At 43.4% G+C, this 25,829-nt stretch overlaps 1 protein-coding gene across 2 annotated transcripts in view; it reads left to right on the top strand.

Moving 5' to 3' along the window:
* The window catches only part of GALC (galactosylceramidase), a 358,534-nt gene extending 334,143 nt beyond the window's left edge, over window positions 1–24,391 (top strand). The window contains exon 18 of one of the 2 annotated variants that reach the window (XM_069208123.1): window positions 23,928–24,391. In XM_069208123.1, coding sequence (XP_069064224.1) covers window positions 23,928–24,052 — 125 coding nt within the window. In that variant the 3' untranslated portion in view covers window positions 24,053–24,391. The remainder of the gene's footprint in view (window positions 1–23,927) is intronic. The other variant, XM_069208124.1, reaches the window with a different exon arrangement.
* Window positions 24,392–25,829: the final 1,438 nt, after the last annotated feature.

Genomic DNA, 25,829 nt, shown 5'->3' with positions numbered 1-25,829 from the left:
GAAAGGTGAGTTTCTTGACATATTTTCCTGAATGAAAGCCAAAACAAGTTATTGTGAACAAAAGGAAAGGGAAGCTAAAGAAGCTTCATCTAAAGACAAGAAGCCCAAGTTCAAAGAGATGATAACAAATTGGTTACTTGGTTTTAATGTATAAATATCAGTTATTCTAGAGAAATAATGGGAAGCCGTGACCTCAATGATATTTTAATCTAATAAGCAACTGAAGGCACAGCATGTGTATGAGTGTATGGCATGGTTGGATTATGAACGGGAGTTTAGGTGGGCAAAAGTGGAAGATCTGGCTATAGAGCGGTACCAGACAGATGTCAATGTCAAGTGGGAGAGCATTCACAAGACCCTGCATAAATCTCTTTTTTGCCAACAACACACAGGGGATAGTAAGGGCTCTTGTTGGGTTTACAATATAAAAGTATGGACGCGCCTGCCAGGATCCTGTAAATACAAACACATTTGCTCGTTTTGTGGTCCACCCTCCCACCCAGAATTTAAATGCCACAAAAAGTCAAAAGAGAGGGGAAAGGATGGAGTTAAGCCCTCCAGCTAGTTTTAAATTGCACTTTCTAATCCAGACTACCACACTGATCCCATGGCTAAACTTGTACTCCAGCAGAGAAGCAGTGAAATTGTTGTATTTAGGTTTTTCAGCTGGCTTTAGGATTCCCGCACTCAGACTGGCTCCCATCCCTTACTGTAACAGTGTGTTGTCTGCCCACAAACATCAAGCTGTGGTATCCAAAAAAATAGAAAAAGAAAGTGGCCTGGGTAGGATAGCCAGCCCCTTTTCCTCTCCTCGTTTTGAGGATTTTGTAGAGTTTGGAGCTTTTTTAAACACTGAATGGTGTAGGGGCAATTGTCCAGCAGCCTGGCATGATAGCGGAATTACTAGGAATATTGCCTTTTTAGAGCTGTTCCCCATAGTATTCACTGAGGTTCTTAAAGATAAGAGTGTGGTCTATTGTTTTGGCAATATGGCGGTAGTAGAAGCTATTGCAAGTTGGTTTTAAGAATAATAAAATAGTTGGTTTTATTGTGCTTGAAGTCTAACATTTTGTTTTGAGCTAAGCATGCGCCTGGTATTCATAGTAACGCTGTTGATGCTTTATCTCGGTCCAAGCTGCAGGAACTTTGGGATTTCTATCTGCAGGCAGCCTAGAAGATGACAGAGGATTGGAATTGCGGTTTACCGGATTTAGTGGCAGCTGCACTTACAAAGCGCATGTCATTGGTCTATGCTCACTATAGGTCCTTCCTGCATTTGCGTAATGTCCCTGATATGTTCACTGCAGAGGCTATGTGTCTTTTTATAAGTACCCTCAGAGAGCAGGGCAGGCAGGTGTCTTGTGCAAGGGCCCATCCCTTGGCCATGTGTTTCTTTGCCAAATTGAAGGGCGTAAAGGATCTGAGTTGTTCCTTTCTTATTAGGAATGCATTATCAGGTTGGGCTTGACTCGAAGGCTGTGAAAAATATGTCAGGCGTCCCAAAAATGCACATGTCCTGGCCCTCCTCTTGTCTAACTTGGAGAAGATGTGCATTTCTCCATTTGAGACCATGCTGTTTTCTACGGCCTTTACTGTGGCCTTCTATGGTGCCTTCAGGGTGGGTGAACTGGTGGTGTCTTCTAGAACTGACTTCACTGGTGGCCTACAGTGGTGTAATGTGCAGTTAAGCGAGGAGTTGCTGATGATCTGGCTGAGGAAGTCCAAGGGAGAAAGAGGACTGTGATTGAACTCGGAGTAACTAAGGGCTCCCTTCTTTGTCCAGTGGCTCACTTAGGGTCTTACCTGGCCTTTCGAACTGACTGTGTTGCATTTGCTTTATTCATCCATGCAAACAAAGAGTTCTTATCACGTTATCAGTTTATCACAGTTTTGACTTCAGCCCTTAAGGCAGCAGGTGTCAATCCCAGTGGTTAATCATCACACTCCTTTAGAATTTGCAATACATCTGTGGCAGCAGGAGCAGGCCTATCTTCAGAAGAGGTTAAAAGATAGGACAGTGGTCTTCAAAGTCTTACAAGCATTACATTCACCCCGACTTGCAGTGAATGTGCAATGGTACATGGCTTTTTGAACTCGTTCTTTTGTCTCTTATTAGGATGCCATCTAAGATTGTGTGGGTTGTTGGTCATTACTACATTGGGCGGGGCGGCGTACAAGTCGCAACTAATCTGTAAGCCAAACCCATTGGGCTGCATGGTGTCCTTCTGGTGGTGTGGGATGGGAGGCCTCCGGATTTCTTAACTGCAGTGACTGATCCAGTAAACCAAGGGTCATGATGGACTCAAGTCCCCTGACCTCATTGTTTTTCACTTTGGAGGTAATGATTTGGTGAAAAATGGGCCAGAAGGGTCTCAGGGAAGCGATTCTGAAGGAATTTGCGCAACTGTCCCAGGCTTTCACAGAGGCAGGTTTGCTTGGTCATGCACCTGAATTGTGGTAAGGAAATCAGGCCAGGTCCAGGGTAATCAACATATTTGTGAGGCGACTGAACTCAGAGCTGTCCAAGATGTGCCCCGCCCCAGGTCACCTTTGAACATTCCGCATAAACTGCTGAGGGACGAGGATATGTTTCATAAGGATGTGTCGACCTCTCAGATGCAGGGACAGATTTGTTCATTTAGGACATTTGGGCGTTTGCACAATGGATGTTTTGTGGTGGGAAGGGCAACGCAAATCATTGCCCTGGTCACCCTTGTGGCAGGATCTCTTATTCTAAATTCACCCGAGTCAGCAGAGGGGTCGTCCAATGCAGGCTACCCAGAACAGTACCAAGGGTAGGGTCCAGCAGTCCTGAGCGAACCGGAGGATGTACACACCAGCTTGGGGGGCTAGGGTGCACAGATCACTGAAGGTGGGCATGGGGCTGCAGCTCCTGGCCACCTAAACGCAGCCCCTCTGTCAACTTGGTATTTGGAGGGTGGTGCCTGGGATGAGGACAAGGGTACAGTGAGGTGGGGACCGCCCCCACTGATGCAGGTGGTTGCACCTCTGTGGTCCAATGGCATTTTGGGGTTGCTGAAGGTCCCTGACGTGAGTTGTTCATGTTTTTATGAAATAGTAACTATATAATTCAGTGCTTATTGTGTGAAGTTTGCTTTCTGTGCTTACTTCTTCAGTTGTGTTGCTGTTATTTAACCTAAGCATTTTTTTACTGGCCTGTAACAAAACTCTCCATAAATCATTCAATCTCTATGAGTTCTGTTGGTACCTCGTTTGGATTGTGTTGCGGGTGCGGGCCAGACTGGGGGTATACAGGTCCTACAAAACATTGCTATCAGATTTGTCAGTCTCATTAGTTCAATATAAGGAAACTAAGACTACGACACCCAGAATGCATAGCCTGGCACAGAAAACCCCAGGCCTGGTAACTGCCCGTAATGACAAGGAGTTAGGTGGTCAGCTTAAGATTGGGGCTGTGCTTGTGCAACTTGTGCTACTGACTCCGAAAGTGCAGGAGCGTTCTGAGCTTTGACTGCATGGCCTACAATAATAGCTAGTGCCTGCTCCTTCCTTCTCTCTAACGAGGCGAGAGCATGCAACAAGAGATGGGAAGCAACACATGACCCATTCTATCTCTAACAGCAGCAACAATATAAGAAACACAAACTTGCATCATGGAAAAGCAGGCTATATAACACCTCTCCAATACGTAGCTTCATAAATCAGTAGGACCACAGAACAGGTAAGGGATGTGCTGACATTGTAATGGTAGACTCACAGAATAGCTTCTATTGCAGCAGCAGGCTCAGTGGCACTAGGGCCAAAAGGCCAAATGGTCCCTCTGAACCCTGATTATTGATGTATTTTGGAAAATCATACAGCAGCCAGGGGGACAATTTCCTCCCCTGCACCAGGGAACCGACACAACCCTGGGTGAAATAACAACACTACCATACATTCCATGGCATAATTTAGATCACATTGAGAACGAGGTCTCATGACACGCTGCGCCCCTTCTAAGAAGCCATGTAGCTTCGTCTCCACAAATGTAAGCTTTTAAAAACATGTTCCTCCCTCCCCTCAAGCTTGCTGCTTTCTCCTTGCTCTCCCTTCACTTACATTTCTTTCCCAGCTTTAATTCCTTTTCCTTCCCTCGGCGTGGATTCTCCCTTCCCTGTGTGATCTCTCCTTCACACTCACCACTAGTCGCCCGACCCTGTGGTCCTCCTCCCTCCCCCCTCCCCATCCTACTCTCCTGACCACGGCTCGATCTGCCCCCACTTATTCTGTCTTCCCGTTTGCTGGCACAAGGATGCATCCCTTTGTATTTCGGTGATGGAAAGAAAGGGAGTGCTGGAGTGAAGGAGGGTTTAAAATATATAAAGGAAAATGTCACTGCATGAGAGAGTGATAGTCATAAGAGACAGAAGAGGAAGCCAGCTCGCTAGCACGCCAGCACCATCCTGGATCGAAGACAGTCTGCTATATCTTACTGTAGTCTGCACAGCACGAACACTGAAGAAGGCACTGAGCGCACAAACTTAAGCAACAAAAAATATTTCAGACAAAAAACGAGTAGGTTGACTTTCAGCTGTAAAAGGTAAGCTTTTCCTTAATTTGGAAGGAGTCACGCATTTTTTACCTTTTGTAAATGACCTCTAAGGGAGGGCGGTGTAGAATCTTTTTAGGTCTGGTATTAGCTAAAACATTTTTTATTTTACTAAAATTATATATATAATTATTTATAAAGCAGCCTTCTTCATTAGTCTGCTGCTGTCATTCACATTTTATTTCCGACAATTGCAGTTTACATCATGGGGCAACCGTCACCTCACTGCAGACATTGGATAACATCATTATGAGTGATGGCAACTGCTCTTTCACAAGAAGCACACCGGGGTTCACACTACTTCCCTTCAGAGGAAGGAACTACTATAAGTAATGTCTGCTTTGAGACCAATAAAATATGTTTGCTTTGAACCAATGTTTTCTTTCTTCCTATGGTCGAGGGCCAAGCAACTCTCCCAAATCGTAAGGTTTTACCTAATCATGACAGAAAAACACGCACTGATAAGCCAAAAGACTAGCCTGCAACTCCAGACCTATTGGTTTTACCAGTGCCTATTTTGTTAGTCTCACCGGGTATGTTACTTCTTTCTCACTTTTGCGAAACACCCAGCATTGGGAAAGTAGAGATTGAAACATTTTGTGACGTCATAACACTCAAATGTACTTCTGTTTCACCTTATTAGTGTTATCTAAATGTGGTTAATCCCGGTAAAGAAAACAATCATTTGCAATGCAATGGGTCTTGCGTTTGCTCGAGTTAAAGCTATTAGGGTTGTAAACTCCTAACTGGACTTTTTTTGCCACATAAACTGAAAACTGAAAAGTAAAAGTAAAACAGTTTCTCATAAGTGAGTCAACGGCTGCCATGAGCGCAAAGCAGACACACAAAAGGAAACAGAACTTCAATCGCAGTGAAACGTGAAACGTAAGTGCAATTATCAATGTGACCGGCAAAAGTGCAAATATCCATGTAACAGGGTCGATGTCATGAAAACCGCTCGACTAATGCCCAGGGAGATCGCTCTGCCTACGAAATAAAGAGAAGTACTCCAGAAACCTTACAAAAACACTTGGAGCCTCGTATGTTTTCACTAGTTGGCTGGTGCACTCGAGACAGGCTAAACACTGGAAAAGGCATGATGGTATGTATGCCTTTCACTATTGAAATCAAGCGTATTTTAAAAGACAAGCCCATGAACCAACCAAACCGATAGGCGTGACATGGGCGTGGTTAAAAGCACATAGAGAGTTGGCACCAGGGACAGAGCGCTTGCGCTGGACCCTAAAAACAAACACAGGCAATATTAGTGACTGTGCCCCTTACACTGCATATTGTACTACAATTTTGTTGATTTTGCACGTTGCCTGCAAGTTAACTCTGTTGTTTCCTTTCTTTGAGATGTGAAGGTTTTCTAAGGTCTCCCTAATTAAAACAAGCACAGGCAAACACGCCGGGTAAATTTCAATGTCTTGAATGTGAAAACTGCTTTGTGTACAAGCTAAATCATCTCTTGGTGTTGTGAAAGATAACGCCTAGGTTCAAGACATTCGCATAAGATGCTTGTTTCCTATCTTTCTCACAGCAGGAAGTTCACATTGTCTCGCGCCTTAGTAGAGTGGAACGGTGGTGGTGGACTAGAGTGGAAGATGGATTCTGCTTATTTGTTTTTTTAATAAAAGCAGCTGTCGTTATGTAGAAGCTCCCGGACGCAGTATTGCCCTATGAAATGGCATCCTTTCCCCACCGTGAAGTATATCATTTCTTTTTATTACCGGCAAAGAGCTTTTTAGCCATAACCGCGGACATATAAACAACATCAGCGCTATTCCAGTTCATTAAGTGTGACCAACACAATTTTTTAAAGTACCACTCAGCCAAGTCAGATGTGAGGTAGTGTTCTTCAGGCCAGGAAGAAAAGGGAAAAAAAGCTCATTACAGAAAGCCTGTTCGGTACTCAGAAAAATCTATAGAGGTATCACAGAGATTGGTTTCCGAATGAAAAATAGAGGCTTGACATGAACCACAGGGCTTTTTATCCTCTCCTATGTTGAAGTGTATATGAAACTGCATAAATGGCCTGTTTGGCCTTCACAACGCCACTAGATGGCACTCTGACAACAGGCCTAGAAAGCCACTGACCAGCGAAGCTAGCGTGTTGATGAAAAAGATGAGCACATATAAGGGTTGAAAATGAATAGCAAAGCATAGATAGCATTCATTGTCATCCACTCGCAGAACTACTGTTTGTACAGAAGGAACGTTTTGATCTTGTATCTTTTCATAACACATTGAGCTAAACAAAACATCACTTTCACTTTTACATCCACCATCTATTAACATCTTCCTTGGGTTTTGAAGAATTTTGAATACATCATTGAACATGAGATAAAAATGTAGGCTTATAATTTCTCAGTCAAGTGCAATTCATGCAGAGAATGATTGCTATACCATAATTTTATAATTAAAACTGCACAGGCTTGTACACCAATGATTACCACACACAGTCTTTTGCTCGCTTTATGTCGAGTTTTCCTTAATTCTAAAGTGTGTTTTGCCCTTAACTACTATTGCCAAGCACCATTCGTTAAGGTATTTCTTCAAGTGTCATGTAGCATTCTTCTTATAGATGCTGCAAGCATTTCTGAGCTGTTAAATCTAAGGTGTGTTCTGCCTACCACTACTCCTGTCACGCATCATTCTATATGGTATTTATGCAGGTCTTTATGTAGCATTCTTCATATAGATGCTGGAAGACTTCCTTTCTTAGTTCTTAATGCTAAGGTATGTTCTGCCATAGCTACTCCTGTCACACACCATTCTATAAGGTATTTTTGCAGGTCTTTATGTAGCATTCTTCATATACATGCTGGAAGCCTGCCCCTCTTAGTTCTCAGTTCTGAGGTATGTTCTGCCCATAACTACTCCTGTCACGCACCATTCCATAAGGTATTTTTGCAGGTGTTTATGTAGCATTCTTCATATAGATGCTGGAAGCCTGCCTTTCTTAGTTCTTAATGCTAAGGTATGTTCTGCCATAGCTACTCCTGTCACGCACCATTCTATAAGGTATTTTTGCAGGTGTTGAGATAGCATTCTTCATATAGATGCTGGAAGCTTGCCTTTCTTAGTTCTCAGTTCTAAGGTATGTTCTGCCCATATCTACTCCTGTCAAGCACCATTCTATAAGGTATTTTTGCAGATCTTTATGTAGCAGTCTTCCCATAGATGCTGCAAGCCTGCCTTGCTCAGTTCTTAAAATAAGGTATGCTCTGCCCACAACTACTCCTGTCACACACCATTGTATATGGTATTTCTTCAGGTGTTTATGTAGCATTCTTCATATAGATTCTGCAGACTGATTCAATCTAGGGCCAGGATTCACTATGATTAAGCATTGTGGTTGTGCCATATTAACAGACTTGTAAACATGGATATGCTCCAGAATGGTGCACCTGCCCGAAGATAAATGTCTGTATTTCTAATTATTTTCTCTTTGCACGCATGCTGCATGCTACAACACACATACGAAGAGGAAAAAGCCCCAAAGGATAGCTTTTGTGCAGTAGGGTAACCATTCTTGCATAATAATTATCCTTACCTTAACACATGCACCCTGCACCATGGCACTAGGATGCCAATGTTGCGCTAGCCAGCCCAAAGAGTGCTAGCACTGGGACAGAGTTGAACAGCACCATGTCTTTGTAAACATGGGGCAATGGCACGCTCCACCTTTCACTCAATATAGCGCAGCAACTTTCCTTGCTGCTCTGCAGTACATTAAATTACACATTAGTCAATTTGGGCCAGATTCTTTGTGTGCAAATGCGCCATCAAGATTGTCCTTTCAGTTTCCCACGGAGGTAGAGGTGATGCTTGTTTTCTATAAGGTAGCATCATATATTTGAAGCAGGCGAAGGAGATATTTGTGGGTATACATTTTTGTGCATTATTAACAATGAGCAGGATGCATTTCTATTCTTGACTATAATTATATACTATGGTATAGTCCTGTTGCCTTTGAAAAGACTTCTGTAAGATGCATTGTCCTGACATATGTTAATTAGGGCTCAATTTAATTATGAATGCCATCTTTTCCAAGATGGAAGACACCTCTGTCACTCATGCTGCCACTCTTACCCGCATTTGTGCTTGCAATTTCTGCAGCACACAGTCAAGCTGAAATGTACTGGTTTAGTTTGACTGCTATTGTTATTCTGCTGTCAATGAACTTTCAGTCACAAAACATAACACTTCCAAGACCCTTCCATTGATTCACTGTGCCCTACGCGACCCATTGTGCTCCAGCGCAGGGAAACGGACAGGAATGCACCATATTGCCTTAAATACAGTGCATTCCTGCCCTTTCTCTGTCACGCAGTGCAGGGTAGGAACTGGCCATAAATATGAGCCTTACTTTGGGAGCCTTCTTAGCATTCACTCTGTGCTGCTTCATTTTTTTAATTCTATAAAAACCCTTTTAACTTTTCCATGATCTAGAGCTCAGTTATCGATTGTATTTTCTGATTTTTGATGCATTGGGAGGTGCTTTAACCTTGGAACACACTGCCTAATGAAATGTGGCTTTAAACCCTGTCTCTGATCCAGGAATATAGGCATTCTGATTAAGGTAACATTTTGGGGTGTCTAAAGTTTCAGGTACCAAATGCCCACAGTTTTGGTAGCAGAGGATGTTTGCACGTTGCATGTGGTTTTTCCTGGTGAATTTTGCCGAGAACCTGACTTGCAGTGCTGTTCCTGAAAGCTTTGGGTTGTAAGTATGAATAGGAGAAATGATTCTAGTGACTGTGAGTGTGTTTGCTGTGTTGTTGAAGTGTTGAACTATAAAAGATGATTATTAAGCTGTTTCTGACACTTTTTGTTATGCAATGTTGATTCTGGGTTCAGTTAGTGGTTCGATCACTGTTGTTTTAATGTCCAATCCTTATTTGTGCATTTTACAGCTCACATAGAAACAGCAAAATGTGTCAGGGGATTTGCTGGAACTGGCCTATTTTGCAGGGTTATCCCTAAAAGTTTTGCTTCTGACCTCCTATTTTTCATCCTGTGCTGAAATTCGTTTTTTCTGTCTTTAGAACTCTGGGCATTTTACCACTGCTGACCATTGCTAAAGTGCAAGTGCTCTCTGTCTAAACAGTATTCGTTATTTGGTTTATCCATGATTGGCATATTTGATTTACTAGTGAGTCCCTAGTAATGTGCACCATGTCTGCCCAGGGCCTGTAAATCAAATGCTATAAGTGTGCCTGCAGCACTGATTGTGCCACCCACATGAGTAGCCCTGTAGACATGTCTCAGACCTGCCACTGCAGTATCTGTGTGGGCAGTTTTAAACTGCCATTTCGACCTAAAAAGTGCCCCCACTTGAAAGGTCCAAACCTCCCCTTTTACTACATGTAAGTCACCCTTAAGGTAGGCTAAAGGCAGCCCTGTGGGCCAGGTGCAGTGAATTCAAAAGGTAGGACACGTGCTGGTGTGTTTTACATGTCCTCATGGTGAAATACTGCTAAATGCGTTTTCACTTTTGCAAGGACTATCTCTCCTATAAGTATCATGGGAATTGCCTTGAAATATCTTTTAAGTGTAATTTTCCATTGGGAGCAGATAGAGATCTGGAGTTTGTGGTCTCTGAACTCACACTTTAAAAATATGACTTTTGGTGAAGTTGGTTTTTGAACGGTAAGTTTGAGAATGGCACTTTTAGAAAATGTGCATTTTCTTGTTTAACAATTCTGTCCCTCTGCCTGTCTGCTGAAAACACGTCTAGGTCATGATGACAGTTGGGCTGTGTGTGTATTCACTCTTCACAGTCACACAAAGGGATCTGAGGTGTGCCCTGCATATCCTGATAGGTGAAGAACTGCTACAGTGTGAAAGGCACGAGTGTCAGCAAGTAGAAACATTCTCTGATCCAACCAATGAGAAACTCCAATTGAAGATTTGAGCCTTAAGAACCCCCAGAGGAAGAAAACAGTTCACATGAATCTTGCTACTGATGCTGATCAGAGTTCAATGCCATCACTATGTGGAGCAGATTTAGCAGCAGTCACAAGAGCTGAAGCAAACAAGTTCCTGAAAAGAACTGGCAAAAGAAAGCACTGGCTAAATGAAGGACTAAAGCCAATCAATGAAGAAACTGAAGTAAACAAAGTTGACAGTAAAAGTGATTTACCAGCTGTAAAAGAACTGTAAGAAAAAGAACCCCAAAAAGAAAGTATGTGTTGAAAGCTGACTCTGTATAGTGCACTGAAATGAAGTACACGGTGCAGAGTCCAGTGGATCCCCAAACATTTTCAGAGGAAGAAATAGATAGGTCTTTGCCCTTTTTGTAGTAGTTTGGTGAGCAGCTAGGCTTATCAAGGAGTAGTGTTAAGTATTTGTTGTACTCAGAGGCAAAAAATGAGACACACATTCAAAGAATAAATCTGAGGCCAATTTAGAAATATAACAGTTGAATTATGTATGCTTTGAACCAAAGAACTTCATTATAAGGTAAGCTGTTTTGAAATTAAAAATACTTTGCTTCTACAAAAATCAACACATTGGTTCAATGTTAGACTATAGAAGGAAAACAAGAATGCAGTTTCTCAGGTCAGTGAACAACTTACAACCTCAGTCTTCAGGGTTTCAGGCTAGCACTGGGCAAGGTTTATGTTGGCACCAAGTGTATACCCACAGCGGCGGCACGGGGGCTGCTGGGTGTCAAGGTAGAAGTCGGAGTTGGTGCCCAATTTTAGTCAATGGAAACTGGGGGAACTGAAGACATGCTGCTCCTAGGTAAGTACATACGGTGTCAGAAGTTGGTCTCTGGGGATGGAGACAAACACCGGGAGAGCCACAAGTCAGCACCAATTTTACACCCTCAGTGGCACGGGGCGTTCGGGTGAAGTGTGCCAGCTCAGCATTGGACTCCCAATGCTATCCAATGGAGACTGGGGTATCTGCTGCAGCGCTGCTTACAGGTGAGTAGAGCAGGGTCAGGGGTGGATCTCCTGGGTTTGAAGTAAGGACAAGAGGGGCCCCAAGGCAGCACCAAACTTACATCTGCAGCGGCACAGGGGCGCCTGGGTGCAGAGTGCCAACACAGCGTCGGGCTCCCAATGTTTGTCAATAAAGGAGATCATTTTCAGAAAGGGGTTGCAGGCTCTAGACAGGGGGTCCAGGAGAGGTCAAGCCACATCTTCCAAGGTAAGTTAAGATGCCAGGGGGTGATGGAACACCAACGGTCCAGCACCCCAAGGCCCAGGGGCTCCAGGTTAAGGGGTGCCTTTTGGCATCAGAAACAGCTTACCGGGCAGGTTGCGACCAGGGGTAGCCCTCGGATTTAGGCTGTAGGCATTGCTGTGGACTCCAGCAAGGGTCTGTTCACAATGAACTCTTGGTCAGAAGCGCTGGGGAACCTTCACTGGACTGGTGGGCCACACAGACTCGGGTCGTGGGTGTTGAGTGCAAAGGTGGATCCTGGCGGCGGTTTTGTGGTTCCTCAGACAGACTTCTTTCTCCTTTGGAGATGTTTCTTTTGGACAAGCCCGCTGTCCACAGGAGTTCTTGTTCTTTATTGAAGGCAGGCAGTCCTCTCAAGGTTTTGGAGGTCACTGGGTTGCAGTACAGTTGCCTTCAGGGTGCAGTTTTCTTTGAAGGCTGCAGACAGACCAGTAGGGCTGAGGATAAGCCAGTCTTTCCTGCTGGGTGACTTCTGTTTAGTCTAGCTTTTCTTAAGTCGACAGGAATCTGGTTCTGGGGTTCAGGGGTGCCATCTAAATACTGAATTTAGGGGTGTAACAGGGAGTGACAGGTAGCATCCAATGGGCTACTCACCTTTAGGGTGACTACACCTTCCTACGACCACTTCCTTTGGGAAGTGGCATATCCCTAACCCTATTGGCCTAATTGCTTCCATGCAAGATGGAGGTAATTTAAAAAGTATTGTCCACTTAAGTTTGTCCACCCTTACTAATTTACCTAATTGTCCCACCAGTCCTTGCACCAAAAGTGGGGTCATGAACTGGGGGTTGGCCTGCTCAACCATCCTGAGAGGCCTGGGTCTCATTTCAAAGGCGGAAAGGCCTTTGAACCGACCCACCCTGGAATGTCCATCCTGCCTGAGAGAAGAGGTCTCACCTCTGCCCAGAGCAGGCCTTTATTCTGAGCCCTTGAGAGCACTGGCTCTCACCTCAGAGGGCCAGAACTCTGTATAAAGTGATTGCAATAGATTTGACCAGTCAGTGCCCATTCTAAGAGTTGGTAGTTTTCAAGGGGTCACCTCTCAGTTGCCCTCTGAGTGTATGTATTGATAAATCCATCACTGGATTCAAGGAGAGTTTGTTAATACCAGATGTTTTATACCAAACATCCCTATTGTCAGTGAAGCCATCGTGTAGCTGGGGAACTTGTAACGACCAGGGTCAAGAACATGTACTTAAAATGGCTTCACTGTTCACTTCCTATGTTTGAGAATCAACAAAGACATAGCAGGGACAAATTTGTTCATGCAGCTATGCCCTCACATGTAATGTAACGCAAGGCCTGCTAGAGGGGTGACTTACTTATACTGCATGCAGTGTGCAGGGGACAGGGCACCCAGGCTGTGTGCCATATTGTGTTTTCATTTTAGGTCTGCATCAAGACATGCAGCCTGCGAAGGCAGTACTGTGTGCAGTTAGGTGAGAGGATCCCTGACGGTGGCACAATCTGTGCTGTAGCCCTCAGGGCCCTTCCTTTAGTAACCCAGGTCCTTTGGTACCAGCGGTACCATTTACTAGGGATTTATAGTGGCAACTAAAGGTTTGCCAATTGGGAAAAACAACTGTCCAGTTTTAGGGAATGAGATCTGGAACTGGAGACCTGTTTAGCAGAGACCCAGTGCACTTTCAGTCGAAATTGACTAGAAACCAGGCAAAAGTGTGTGGGGGGGAGGACCTTGTAAAAAATGGTAATTTCCCACAGTATGTATCACCGGCATAGGTGTATGTAGCATCCTTATCTGGGGAAGAGGAAGAGTCAGAACCAGAGACAAACAGTCCAAAAAACTGTTGCCACTACACCTTCGAAATTGAACCAGAAAAAAGAACAGCTTGAGAATTTCCAAAAGTCTGCCATGGAAATGAGCCCACAGGTCCCTTAACGCCTGCCCTGACCCATGCGTTAAAAACCGGTGCAAATCCGGCTGGGTGCCTTGTTTTAAGGCCCGCCTCCTCCTGTGCGTCATTTTGACGCTGGAGGCTAAATAAGGTGCACATGCCTTAGAGTAATTTTTTGCACGGGAACCCCTACCTTGCATGTCATTAGTGCATGGTAGGTTTTCACGTGCAAAAAATGACTCAAACTCTATAACTTTGACGCTGGACGGGTCTAGCGCCAAAGTATAAATATGGAGTCACGTTTGCGGCAAAAAAAAAGGACGCAAATCCAGCGCAAACAAAGTATAAATATGGGCCTAATAACCTTAGTTGGTCTATTGTTGTGCCTCCTTTTTACAGTGGGATATGACTCCACAAAGGTTGAATTAACTACAATCCATTATGAAACTAAACATAATGCACTGGCACATACGGAAAGTTTAGCTAGTATATTTCAAGATAATATTTACACTAAAATGTTAACTGACTATGTTAAAATAATGGGAGTTAAAGATTGCTGTTTATGTACCTTTCTTCCCTCTTCTGAAGGTAAAGGTGCTACTTACTTACAACTACCAATGCCTTACGGGTGATCTAGTAACATGCTTGTTAGTATTTTTAACAAACAGGATTTTTTCGTCTTCTTATTTGTCGGATTTCAATGTCCAACTGTAAGATCTAACTATCTCTAAATCTAAAGATGGAAATAAGGGTCTTATAAATGCTAAATTTCTGAATACAATTGCACAAATTAATAAGATAAATAAAAAGACTAGCCAGGTGTCTGAACCCCTTCGAGAGGGCCAGGGGGCATGAAGGGGCCACTGGGCCCAACAATGATGGTTGAGGCCTGCTAATCCTGATGTCTCTGGGGGTTTGACCTTTTATGGATCCTGAGCAATTGGGCCAAGTACCCCTTCTGCACTTGACTCCCAGTGGTAGTTGTGAAGGAGCAGTCAAAGGCTCCCTCAGGGGAGAAGTGAAGATACAGGTTAGTGAACACGACTCATAACTCAAAGTGTGCACAGTACTAACAATACATTAATGTTCTGTCAAATACTTACTTTTATAAGAAAAATAAGTATTTCATGTCTAACTCTGCACATACTAAGGAATAACGAAATTCATAAGCAACAACCCAATTCCCTTCTATCGTGGCTCTCATAGTTGTCAGGCAGATTCCTGTCCTACCCTCTTCCTTATATCATGGTTGAGGTTATTCTCCATTCAGTGATTACCACATACAGGGAATGCTCAAGAGTTACCCTGTTAACTCTTTAGGAATTAGCCAAAAGTGCCTATGCTGCCACAGCACTATAAGCAGTGAGTCCCCTCCCACCAGCGAGCACTGTCAGCAGCGAGCACTCCCCCTGCACCCCTGAGTCCCACAGGCCCAGTTCTAATCTTACCCACTCTGGTGGTATGAAAGCATTCAGTAGTGCAGTGAGTGCCCTCTTCACAGGTGCTAACAAGTCCTGATCCTGTTTGGAGAAGTCAGGCTGCTTGCGTTGCAAGTGGGACCATCTGGCAGGCGCAGGTTCTGTTCCTCGAGCAGCACTGCCAGCTGTCCCAGGGATTTGAGATGCTTGTCCGTGAAGGCGAGGTAGGCCACTCTTTCCCTCATGGGAGAACGGGGAATTGAAACTCCAGTTCCCAACTGGAGCTCAGCGATGGTGCGACATCTCCAGCAGCATCCTTCAGGGTCCATGGGAGAATCAGTCAGGAGCAGTTATTGGTGGGCAGGCTTGACCTGCTAGTCACAGGTGTAATCTTCTGTCTGGGCATTCACCCGAACCTCTGGACATGTTGGTACTTGCATCCCCTTCTGGCATATGGGCTGTGGTGCTAATTCCAGGCCAGGCTCAGACTCCTCCAGTGAACTCGTCCTCACCACGGCGGCACCTCCTGGCATACAGGGTTGCCAACATAACTGGACACAAGTCTGCCTTCAAATAGTGAGCTGTGGCCCCTCTGACATACAGGGTCACCACAACAAGGTGCCTAATACACAGCTCAGGTCATGGCAGCCCTCTCCTGGCATACGGGGATCCCTGGATCGCTCCTGCACATGGGCATTGACCCAAACAGTGCACAGCAGTTTCCTCACACCTCACTCAGGGATTCCTCTCTGTAGATCTCCCCGCTAGACCTGGTTCCCTCCAATGCTATCCTCTTCCTCACAGAGCACACTGGTCTTGGCAAGTAGGCAGGACCTAGCACTCTAGGCCCAAGGTCAGGTGATCTTGGTTTTCCCTAGGTAATGTCCCCCTCCACAACAGCAATCCTAGCAGACCTTTGACCCCAGTCCTGGTCACAGACAGAAATCTTGCAGAGCTGGTTTTTTGTAACATACTAAGGTGTGCTAGTTGCAAACACATTCACTTCCAGTGCACACACTCACTAAGTGCACGCTGCACAATAGTTCACCCTTCATGTATTTTAGTTTGCACAAGCACACATACACCCAGTACATGCTTCCATTGCACATGCACTGCACAGCTGTACATCTCTCATATAATATATTACCCACAGGGATACATGTACTCTGTACATGCACTAACCACACATATACTACACAGTACTTCTCTATCCCTGTACTGTACCTTTCCCAGGCAGTTCTACATCCAGCAGAGTCTCTCCTCCTGTGCTGCGTACTACTCCACATCTACCTGAGATAGGCCTATGATGAGTAAAGCACACAGCAGCTAAACATTTAAAAAAGTGTGTGAGCCTGTATGGCTGTTCACTACTACTGATCTCTCTATGGTATGCTACCATGGCCAGGCTTGTGCTGCTTAACTCTTTGTGAAGGCAGTAGCCTTTCACCACTATCAGGGTAGTGCTTTGGCAACCCCTCTTGGTCCAATCCATGTGACAGGCCTATGTCACGGCACGCACACATGATCTGTGTTTACCTGTGAGAAAACAATGGGCATTAGGGATCCAGACGACAGTACAGTGGGGCACTCAGGGCATGGGTACACGTCTCCTACCCTGCAGAGGACTTTGAGTAATGAAGAGTGTGAAATTGTGACAGCTTGAAGAGATGAAATAAAGGTAGGAGAGCAGGTTAAGTCTGAAGAAGAATTTAGGTTGTCAAATTTGATTCCAAGATTGAGAATGAGTTGTGTATGGTGTGCCCTGAACTTACTAAAATTGGAACAATTGAATATGTGGATAAAAGTGAATGTGAGAAAAGATATGTTGTAAATGGTGATTTTTCTAATTATTGATGAACCAATTCAGAGAGGGATTTATTATGTGTGTGGTAAAACTGCTCAGTTCAATATGCTGTGTGATTGGGTTAGATCATGTTATCTGGCTTTTGTGTTTCAAATAGTCTATAATATGACTGGAGTGATTGATGTTGCTGGTTTGAACAGAGTAAAATGTGAATTTGGACTGACAGCATTAAATATATTAGGAGCAATTAGATACTTGCTGCACTTGCAGACTGGCTTGATTTTCATAGCTGGAGCATTGTGGGCAATGATTATGTAAAACCGTTTAGTGCCTGATATCCGTCTCGCAAATTAAGGCGGTGTTTGCAAGATACTGAAGGTGAAAGAGTGCCGTACCTTCATACCTGGTAGGGCTAGGGCTATTAATGCATATGTGAAAACTATTAATAACATTTCTGCTGATGTCTAAGCTGTAGAAAAATATAGAGTGTGGGAAACAGTAGGCTCTTGGTTTAGTGAGATAAGGAAGGGTTTTAGCAAGGTTGGTGAATGGTTTGAAAGTGAGGAGGAGAATGCTAAAGCTAGTATTAACACCTGTTATAATGACCACAATCTTTGCAATGGTCCTATTTCTCTTTTTAAAATTTTCTGGGTGCCTGTTTCAAAATTGTGGGTGGAAGGATAAAAGAAAATTATTAAAGCAAAAGAACGAATAAGAGCTTGAGACGGAGAAAGTCAAGGATAGTGTTTACAATCAGCAAACGTTGATGGAAGAATCTACCAGAAAGAAACAGAAAATGATGCATACTGAGTTATAATTAATGCATAATTTAATTCACAAGTTCTCTAATTCAGTGATTATAAAATATTCTGAGGTGGGATATGTAGAAATATTTTCTGGGTACATATTTTGTGCATCATTAACAATGTGCAGAATGTATTTTCACACTCGATTACACATATATACTGTTGCTTTTGAAACCAATTTTTGATGGTGTTTAGAAGTGTGTTTCACTGATATGTTCACTAGGCCTCAGTTTAGATATGAACACAATCTTTTCCATGATAGAAGCCACCCCTGTCACTCATGCCTATTATTCCCCTACCCCCACCCATATCCACTCCTCCAATATGTGCAGCACACAGTTAAGCTGAAATGTACAGGCCTATTTCCCATGTTAGTGTTATTCTTCTCTCACTTAAATTTCAGTCATAAACCAGAACATTTCCAAGGTCCTACCATTGATTTACTGTGACCTACTCATTCACATAACATGTTATTGTTCATGTATCTAGTTGTGTTCTTTCAGCTCTGGACGACATTAGCATAGATGGTACTGAATAATTAATTATACATGTAGTGGGGCTAGTGCTTAAATGATAAGGAAATATGACATTTATTTTTCATGTGCTCTGATTTGCTGAAGTAATGTTACTTTTCTCATATCACAGTGATGCAGCTGTTTCTTATACAAAAATAATGTATACAAATCTTTGAATTTGGGGAGAGTCAGAGGACTCTCCTGTTCTACTAGGACTACTGTCCATTACATTCCTGAAGTGGCTGCCCACTGAGACTCAGCATAATTTCAGATGTTTCCATTCCCTGTATAACTTTTACATTGAGAACGTTCATGGCATTGACTCTGTACCACTTATTTTTCTTATTCTGTAATAAACCTTTGAACTTTTCCATTGATCTAGAATTCAGTTGTTCAGTGGGCTCAGTTACTAAATTGATTGTAGTTTCCAGTTTGTGATGCAATGGGAGCTGTCCTAATGGGGGGAAACTTTGTTTCCTGAAAAAGAGATTTAACACAGTCTCTGATTAGGTGAAGGTAGGCATTCTGGTTGAGGTAAAATGTTAGCATGTCTAAAATTTTGTCATGCCCTGTGCCCACACACATGCCTTACTTTTTTCCTTGTATCAATACAGTAACACCCAAATAAAATAAAAACCCTATTGTGTATCAGGAGTGTTCCAGCATGTGGAATCATGGTAACATTCTACCGATCATGTCCACTGTTGTATTTACTGATCATCCTAATATAAATGTTTTAGAATTGTGTACACTGTACCACTACAAGTTCCCCCTTTTCTTTCCACCCCCTTCTCTCCATTTTATTTTTCTCTCCATCCGTCAGTGCTTGGTGTATTCCATAGAATGTTGCACTGTTGTACTTTGACAGGTGGAATGTAACAGGCATTTTGGATGAGCTCTCTCTTCCACTAAACTTGAATACATTTCTCTCTCTTCACACCTCTGTCTGAATTGCAATAGAAGTTATTTTTAAAAAAATACATTTTATTAGGTTTTTTTACATCACCGAAAAAGGAGAAATGTGTCAAGCGCAAGCAGGTTCATAGTATCACAATACTGCACAAGAATTGATACTACATGCAGATCATCCTCAAACACAAAGTTCCATAGGTACAAGCAACAATGTGACAAAAACGTGACCAATTTCACTTAAAGGCATCACCCAAGGGCTCAGTCTTCCACAGTCCCTCCACTCCATTGGAAACCCACAGCACTCTGATTCAGGGCTCCAGCTTTATCCCACTGTATTCCTCCCAGGTTTTCCATATGTTATAGTGTTTCTGGTGGCAGCCTTGGGACTGGTATATAGGACATTCCAGCCCCATGCAGTGGTCACTGTTCTTGGCCCACCTCTCCATTGAAGGGGCCTCTGTTGCCTTCCAGGCAATGGCAATGTCTCTCTTGGCCACTACCAACCCCAGCCAAAGGAGTGCCTTCTGGTATTGTGTACCCCATATCATCTGTGATGTTAAGCAGTATGAATTTGAGGTTGTGGGGAATGTCACAGCCCAAAACCCCATAAATATCTCCAGCACCCTGTCAAGAATTGAGTCAGCCATAGACAATACCAAACTGTGTGTTTATCTCCACATCTCAGGCAGATCCAAGTAGGAATCAGGCCCATGCATTGGAACCTAACCCTTGTGAAATAAACCCTGTGAAGTATCTTCAATTGTATCAAATAAAGTGGGAGTCTATAACCACCTCTCAAGGGGCCTCCACCACCTCCCCTCTATTTTTCAGCTTCCAAAGATCAGAGTTCTTCCTCCCGCGCCCTCCGAACACCCACCATCAGGTCCGGCAAGTTACATAGCCACATTTTGTAGATTTCAGACAATGTATGCTCCTTAATATTTGTGAGAAGGATTTTGGCCTCTATCAAGGAAAATTCCGGGATGTCAACCTCTGATTTTATTAGGGGGAGGAGAGCATGACGGAGATGAAGTATTGGAAAAACTGTGTATGTGCAAGTCATATTCCTCCCGCAAGTCCTGAAAGGATTTAGGTATCCTGTTGTGGAGCACATCTCCCAATTTCGAGATGACGATAGTGTCCCACGCGGAAAAACCTTGAAGCGCCGCCAACTGTGGAAGATGTGTGCCCTGCCACAATGGGGTCGCCAAGGTGAGACAGCCCACCCCTACCCACACTATTCATGCCTATGTTCCAAATGCCAAATACCACTCAAGTGGCAGGCGGGAGCCCCACCGGCACCACTCCACCATATACTATATGCAGCATGTCCCGACTGCTCATCCCTCTGTTGCATATGCTGGGTCAAAAAGCAATCAAACTGCCATTCATTAACAAAAGGAGCTAAATTTGATGACAAGGATGGGATCCCGCTTCTGTCCCTCGTTGCTCCTGTTCTTCAGTGTTCCTTGTGCTTGACCAGTGTTTCCATCCTCTGAGAGAGGTGTGGCACACTTTTCTTGTGTTCTGCTGCTGTTTCTGTGATTTTGGGGAGTGCTATTGGTGCGGAGGTACGGGCCCCCACCATCTTGGATGCTGTTGACAACAAGGATATGTTTCCATCCAGTTCTCACAGTCGGTGTCACCTTGCTGTTCCTTCATCACTCTGCCCAGAGGCGAGCCTCTTTGTCTTCACCACCCCAGCATTCCATAGAGGGTGGAGCATGATACAGCTGACACAACCCTTCAGGCTGCACATCAAGATGCCTGAAAGTTCTTCCCTCAGAGTTGACCTCCTGCAATGTGTTCTAGGCCTCGTATTAATCAGGGTGCCATCTTAGAATTTTGTTTCCACTGATCAAGTGTGATTCTCCGCAAAGCCTCAGTAACAATTGACTGTGCACACAAATGTGCAAACTGCTTCCTTCCAACTAATTAATTTTATTTCCATTCACTTCATTTCAAATTTTAACTTCCATTGGTTCTTACACCTAATGTACTTATAACCTACCTGAATTTGATGCTGTTGTCTTCTTGTTCCCTTCCTTCACACTAACTATTACCATCAAGCAGTTTGATCCTCCACAGACATTTTGACAAAATAAGGGAGATCCTTCTGTTCTTTGGAAATACCTAAGAGATGCCAATAAGATGTCCGTTAAATAAAGAAAGGGCATCATTCTGCATTGCTTGGGATTAAAGGGTCAGAACATTATACACACATTGCCAAACACTAAAGCACCTTGGAGTGAAGAAGATTATGATGACTTTGAAGAGGCTTTAATGAAGCTTCAAAATAGGTTCAAACCTATGCTAATCATCACGTTGGAGGGCTATCAATTCTATACAAGAAGGCAAATGGTAGGCAGATCTTTTGCTGAGTTCTTCACAGCATCAAGGGAATTGAAATGTCTACCACCTGCAATTTTGGAGAGTCATGTGAAGAGTTGATACATGAGCAACTGATGGTCAACAATAATAGCAAATGCATTCAGTAGAAGCTGTAGGTAGAAGCTGTAGAGTATACAAGATTCCACACTGGATGAAGTGATCAAATCTGCAATGGCTTTTGAGCAATCAGTTTTGTGGGTGTGAGTAGTCAATGACAAGCAAACTCTCAATACAAACACTTAAATATGTGGTGTAGTCAACAAGACCAGCAAAACAGAACCTTTCAGACAAAAGAATAACGAAACAAGGTCACTCTGCTTCAGGTATGGCAGCACTTCACACATTCCTTTGTAGAAATACTGTCCAGCCTCTGGTAAAGAATGTAATGTTTGTCTGCATATGGGGCCCTTTGGCCAAGTATGCAAGGAAAGTAAGCACCCAAAAAGACCAAGAGTCACTCAAATTCTAACTGACATGAACCAAAATACAGATCCAAGCCACCATGCATGATGTTAGTAGTTCAATAATTACAAAAACAATTCAGATGGAGATGAAGATATACCACCAATGTGCACCATGTGATCACTAAATCAAGAGTCGTTCACAGTACACTATTAAAACTCTGGAATTTTTTCTTTGAAATTTGCATCTCTAGTTGCTCTTTCTAACCCTGACATTAGTGCAGTAGCCTTTTACTGAAATGACAATCAAATGTAACAGTTATTTCATCACCAAAGTGAGTTTTAAATGAATGAGAGTATCCATCCAAATGTATGGAACATTCATGGGTGATTGTGTGCTGGGTTGGATGAACTAATAGCTGTTGCAAATCGTTCAGCTCCCCAGTGTACCTGACTAATAGTATACATTCAAAAGGAAGAGTTGAGTTAAAAGCTTCCATGTAATTTTAGTGATGGTTCAAAAAAGTTAGCTGGGTTTGCGCACTGTATCTAATTAAAACAAGGGGCCAGATGTAGCAAACGGTTTGTGACTTGCAAACGGCAAAAAAACGCCGTTTGCGAGTCGCAAACCTGAGTTTGCTATGCAGAAATGCATTTTGCAAGTCGGGACCGACTCGCAAAATGCATTTCAGAGTCGCAAATAGGAAGGGGTGTTCCCTTCCTATTTGCGAGTCGGAGTGGTATGCAACTCCATTTGTGACTGCGTGGAGTCGCAGTTACCATCCACTTGAAGTGGATGGTAACCCACTCGCAAACAGGAAGGGGTCCCCATGGGACCCCTTCCCCTTTGTGACTGGACCCCATATTATTTTTTCAGGGCAGGTAGTGGTCCAAGGGACCACTACCTGCCCTGAAAAAATTCCGAAACAAAAGGTTTCGGATTTTTTTTTAAGTGCAGCTCGTTTTCCTTTAAGGAAAACGGGCTACACTTGAAAAAAAAAAACCTGCTTTATTTAGAAGCAGTCACGGACATGGAGGTCTGCTGACTAAAGCAGGCCTCCATGTCAGTGAGTGCCCATAGTCGCTATGGGGCCGCAATTTGCGACCCACCTCATTAATATTAATGAGGTGGGTCTTTGCGACCCCATAGCGACTCGCAGACGGTGTCTGAGACACCGTTCTGCATTGCAAATTGCGAGTTGCAATTTGCGAGTTGCTCAGACTCGCAAATTGCAAGTCGCAATTTGCAAAGTACCTACATCTGGCCCGATGTTCTATTCCCATGAAAAAGAAACTGTGAGGTGTCCCATTGCACATATGAAGGGACTTGCAAGAAGTACTTCAGCCTACACTGTTTAAAGGAATAATTGAAGAGACCTTTGAGTGGGAGTTACTCACAGTCTTAACAAAGAAAATCAATGGAAGCCTCTATTTGCCTGTAGATCTCAAGGCCCTGAATTCAACCATTGGCCCTGATTTATATGTTACACAAAGCAAACTCCATCTCAAGAGCAACGGTGTACCATTTCTGCCAGCTGTTTAAAGTTGGGGGCCTTCAGTGTATAATAGGCAGATACTTCTTTGTCTCTGCTGCCTATACAGATCTCTAGAGGCCTGATGGAGTAAAGGATGTCAGAGATTTGGCCATGAGCCTCCCCACTGTAATTTGATTGGGCAGGTATATGGTCAGTTTTCACAGCCCGTCACTGCCATAAAGATCATGACAGTAAAGGGCAGTGAAAACCTTTATATGGCCCCTGCACCATGGGTGAATGCTCCCATGGCGAGGGGGTCATTGTTCTTTATATTATCAAAAACAAAATCATGTTTTGGGATTTCCTTCAACTTGCACCCTAAGGCAACTATAATTCACACCCTCAGCGTGCACTGCTAATTACCCCAGATATTACAGCACTCATGACAACTTTTATAACATCAATACAAATATAAATTAAATATTAAGTCCTTAAAGTTTAATACTAGAGCACAAGGCGTGGTACCCAGCAGTAGTTCTGGTTGAGCTTAGAGATTCTTCCTTTGTTGTTTTGCAGGTTGGCCAGCAATGACAATGCCCCTGGAACAAGGATGGAAGCAGAAAGACTGGTCCAGGAATGCAGAGGCCGAGGAATGCCAACAACACCGCCATGGGACGCGAAGATGTGAGGAAGTCATGTAAGTGAAGGGGAGAGTGACACGAAGTCAGAATGCTGAAAGACTAGAATGGCAAGCAGCTTCCTGAGGGGGGGCGCACATCTTATGGACTGCGTGCTCCACCCCTGCTGCACACAAAAGCCCCGGCCAAGCATGAGCAGGCATGAGAGAACCACTGTGACTGCAGTTCCTGGAAATGCTAGAGATGGTTGCATGGGCATTAGACATCTCTGAATACGGCGGGAGGTGTGCCTCACTATGGCGGGATTAAAGTACTCTTCCATGGCGATGATAATTACCTCATCGGCCAGGAATTAAATCAGTCCCATTGTTATCAACAAGCACCCATTGCCAAAAGTGAATGAATGGATTTCTCTACTTGATGAAGCAACTGTATTATTAAGGCTTGACTATGACCAAGCATATCACCAAATGGAACTATCAGATGATTTTAAACCACTGACTGCATTTGTTATATCTGACAACGACTCACGATTTTCACTGAGCCATATACCATCTATTTAAAGACATGTAGGATAATGTTAGATGTTTTCATGAAAGATGTTTTTCACAAAAGACACTACATCATTATGACATTCTTCGCCAAGTCTGCCCCGAGATCCGAAAGCAATGGGCTGGTATTGATGCCTAACAAGTGCCCCATATTCAAAGATTTCTTTGAGTATCTTGGCCACAAGTTAACAGCAAAAGGAGTAATTCCAAAATATTCTCTGTGAAGACAATCAATTTGGCACACCAGCCTGTTAATATGGAACAAATTCTACCATTTGTAGGGTTTGCAAATACTATTTGAGGTTCATCCAAGATTTTGCAACTGTTATGGAGTCTGTTAGGCAGTCTCTATGCAAAGACCAGAAATACAAATGAGGAGGTGAAAAGGAAAGAGCTTTCAATTGGATAACCAATGTCCCCACCTTAAGACCATTCTTCATAGATAAGAAATGTATTACTGCTGTGGACACCAGAATATATGGTTTGTGGGCAGCATTGTCTCAACAGATGAAATGCGTTGAGTAGGTAGTTGGGTATACCTCCAGAACACTCTGCACACCTAAAATGTGATTTTGATTAATCAAACAAAGGCTACTGGCATGCATTTGGGCAGTGCATGATTTTAGGTATTTTACGTGAGGCGACAAATATATTCTGCAAACTGATCATGAGCCCCTTGTAAGTATGTTTCCAATATGGGAGGGTTAAAATCTATGATACGTATTGCAAGGCTGTGTTCAGAATTGATGGAGTTCTGGCTTGAGATATTGTACACACCTATTAAGTGTGTCAAATTGTCAGATTTGTTTATTTAGTTTACCCTGCCAACTCTGATGTTGATGATTGCAAATATAATGTTCATGATACGGTTGCAAATGTAAATTAAATGTTTGCCTCACAGAATGTGCCCTTGACTGAAGAAAAGTGGTTCACAGAGAATGATAAGTATGAGGGCAAACACATGAGAAGAGGTATGTGTGCACAGATTGACTACCAATCAAAAGCCAATGAGGTGCATTCATATGCCCAAGCTGCTGATGACTTGAATGTGACAAATTATATTTTGTTCAGAAATTACAAATGTGTACCCATAGAAAATGTCAGAAATGTTCTCATGAGTGCAAGCCCCTAAGGGCAGATGGGTTTACCAAACCACAAATAAACCTTAAGAACTCAAGTCTGGTGGCCAGGAATGGACAGTGAGGTGGACTGGTTCACAAGTGTTCTTGTTGGGGTAAAACTCTCATCGGCCTGTCATCATGGTAAAAGTTTGTCTTTGATGTGGCAGG

The sequence above is a fragment of the Pleurodeles waltl genome, chromosome 9 (genome assembly GCF_031143425.1).
Source record: "Pleurodeles waltl isolate 20211129_DDA chromosome 9, aPleWal1.hap1.20221129, whole genome shotgun sequence".
Taxonomy (NCBI): Eukaryota; Metazoa; Chordata; class Amphibia; order Caudata; family Salamandridae; genus Pleurodeles; species Pleurodeles waltl.
The sequence above is the reverse complement of the archived record's forward strand: the minus strand, read 5'-3'. Positions and strand labels throughout refer to the sequence as shown.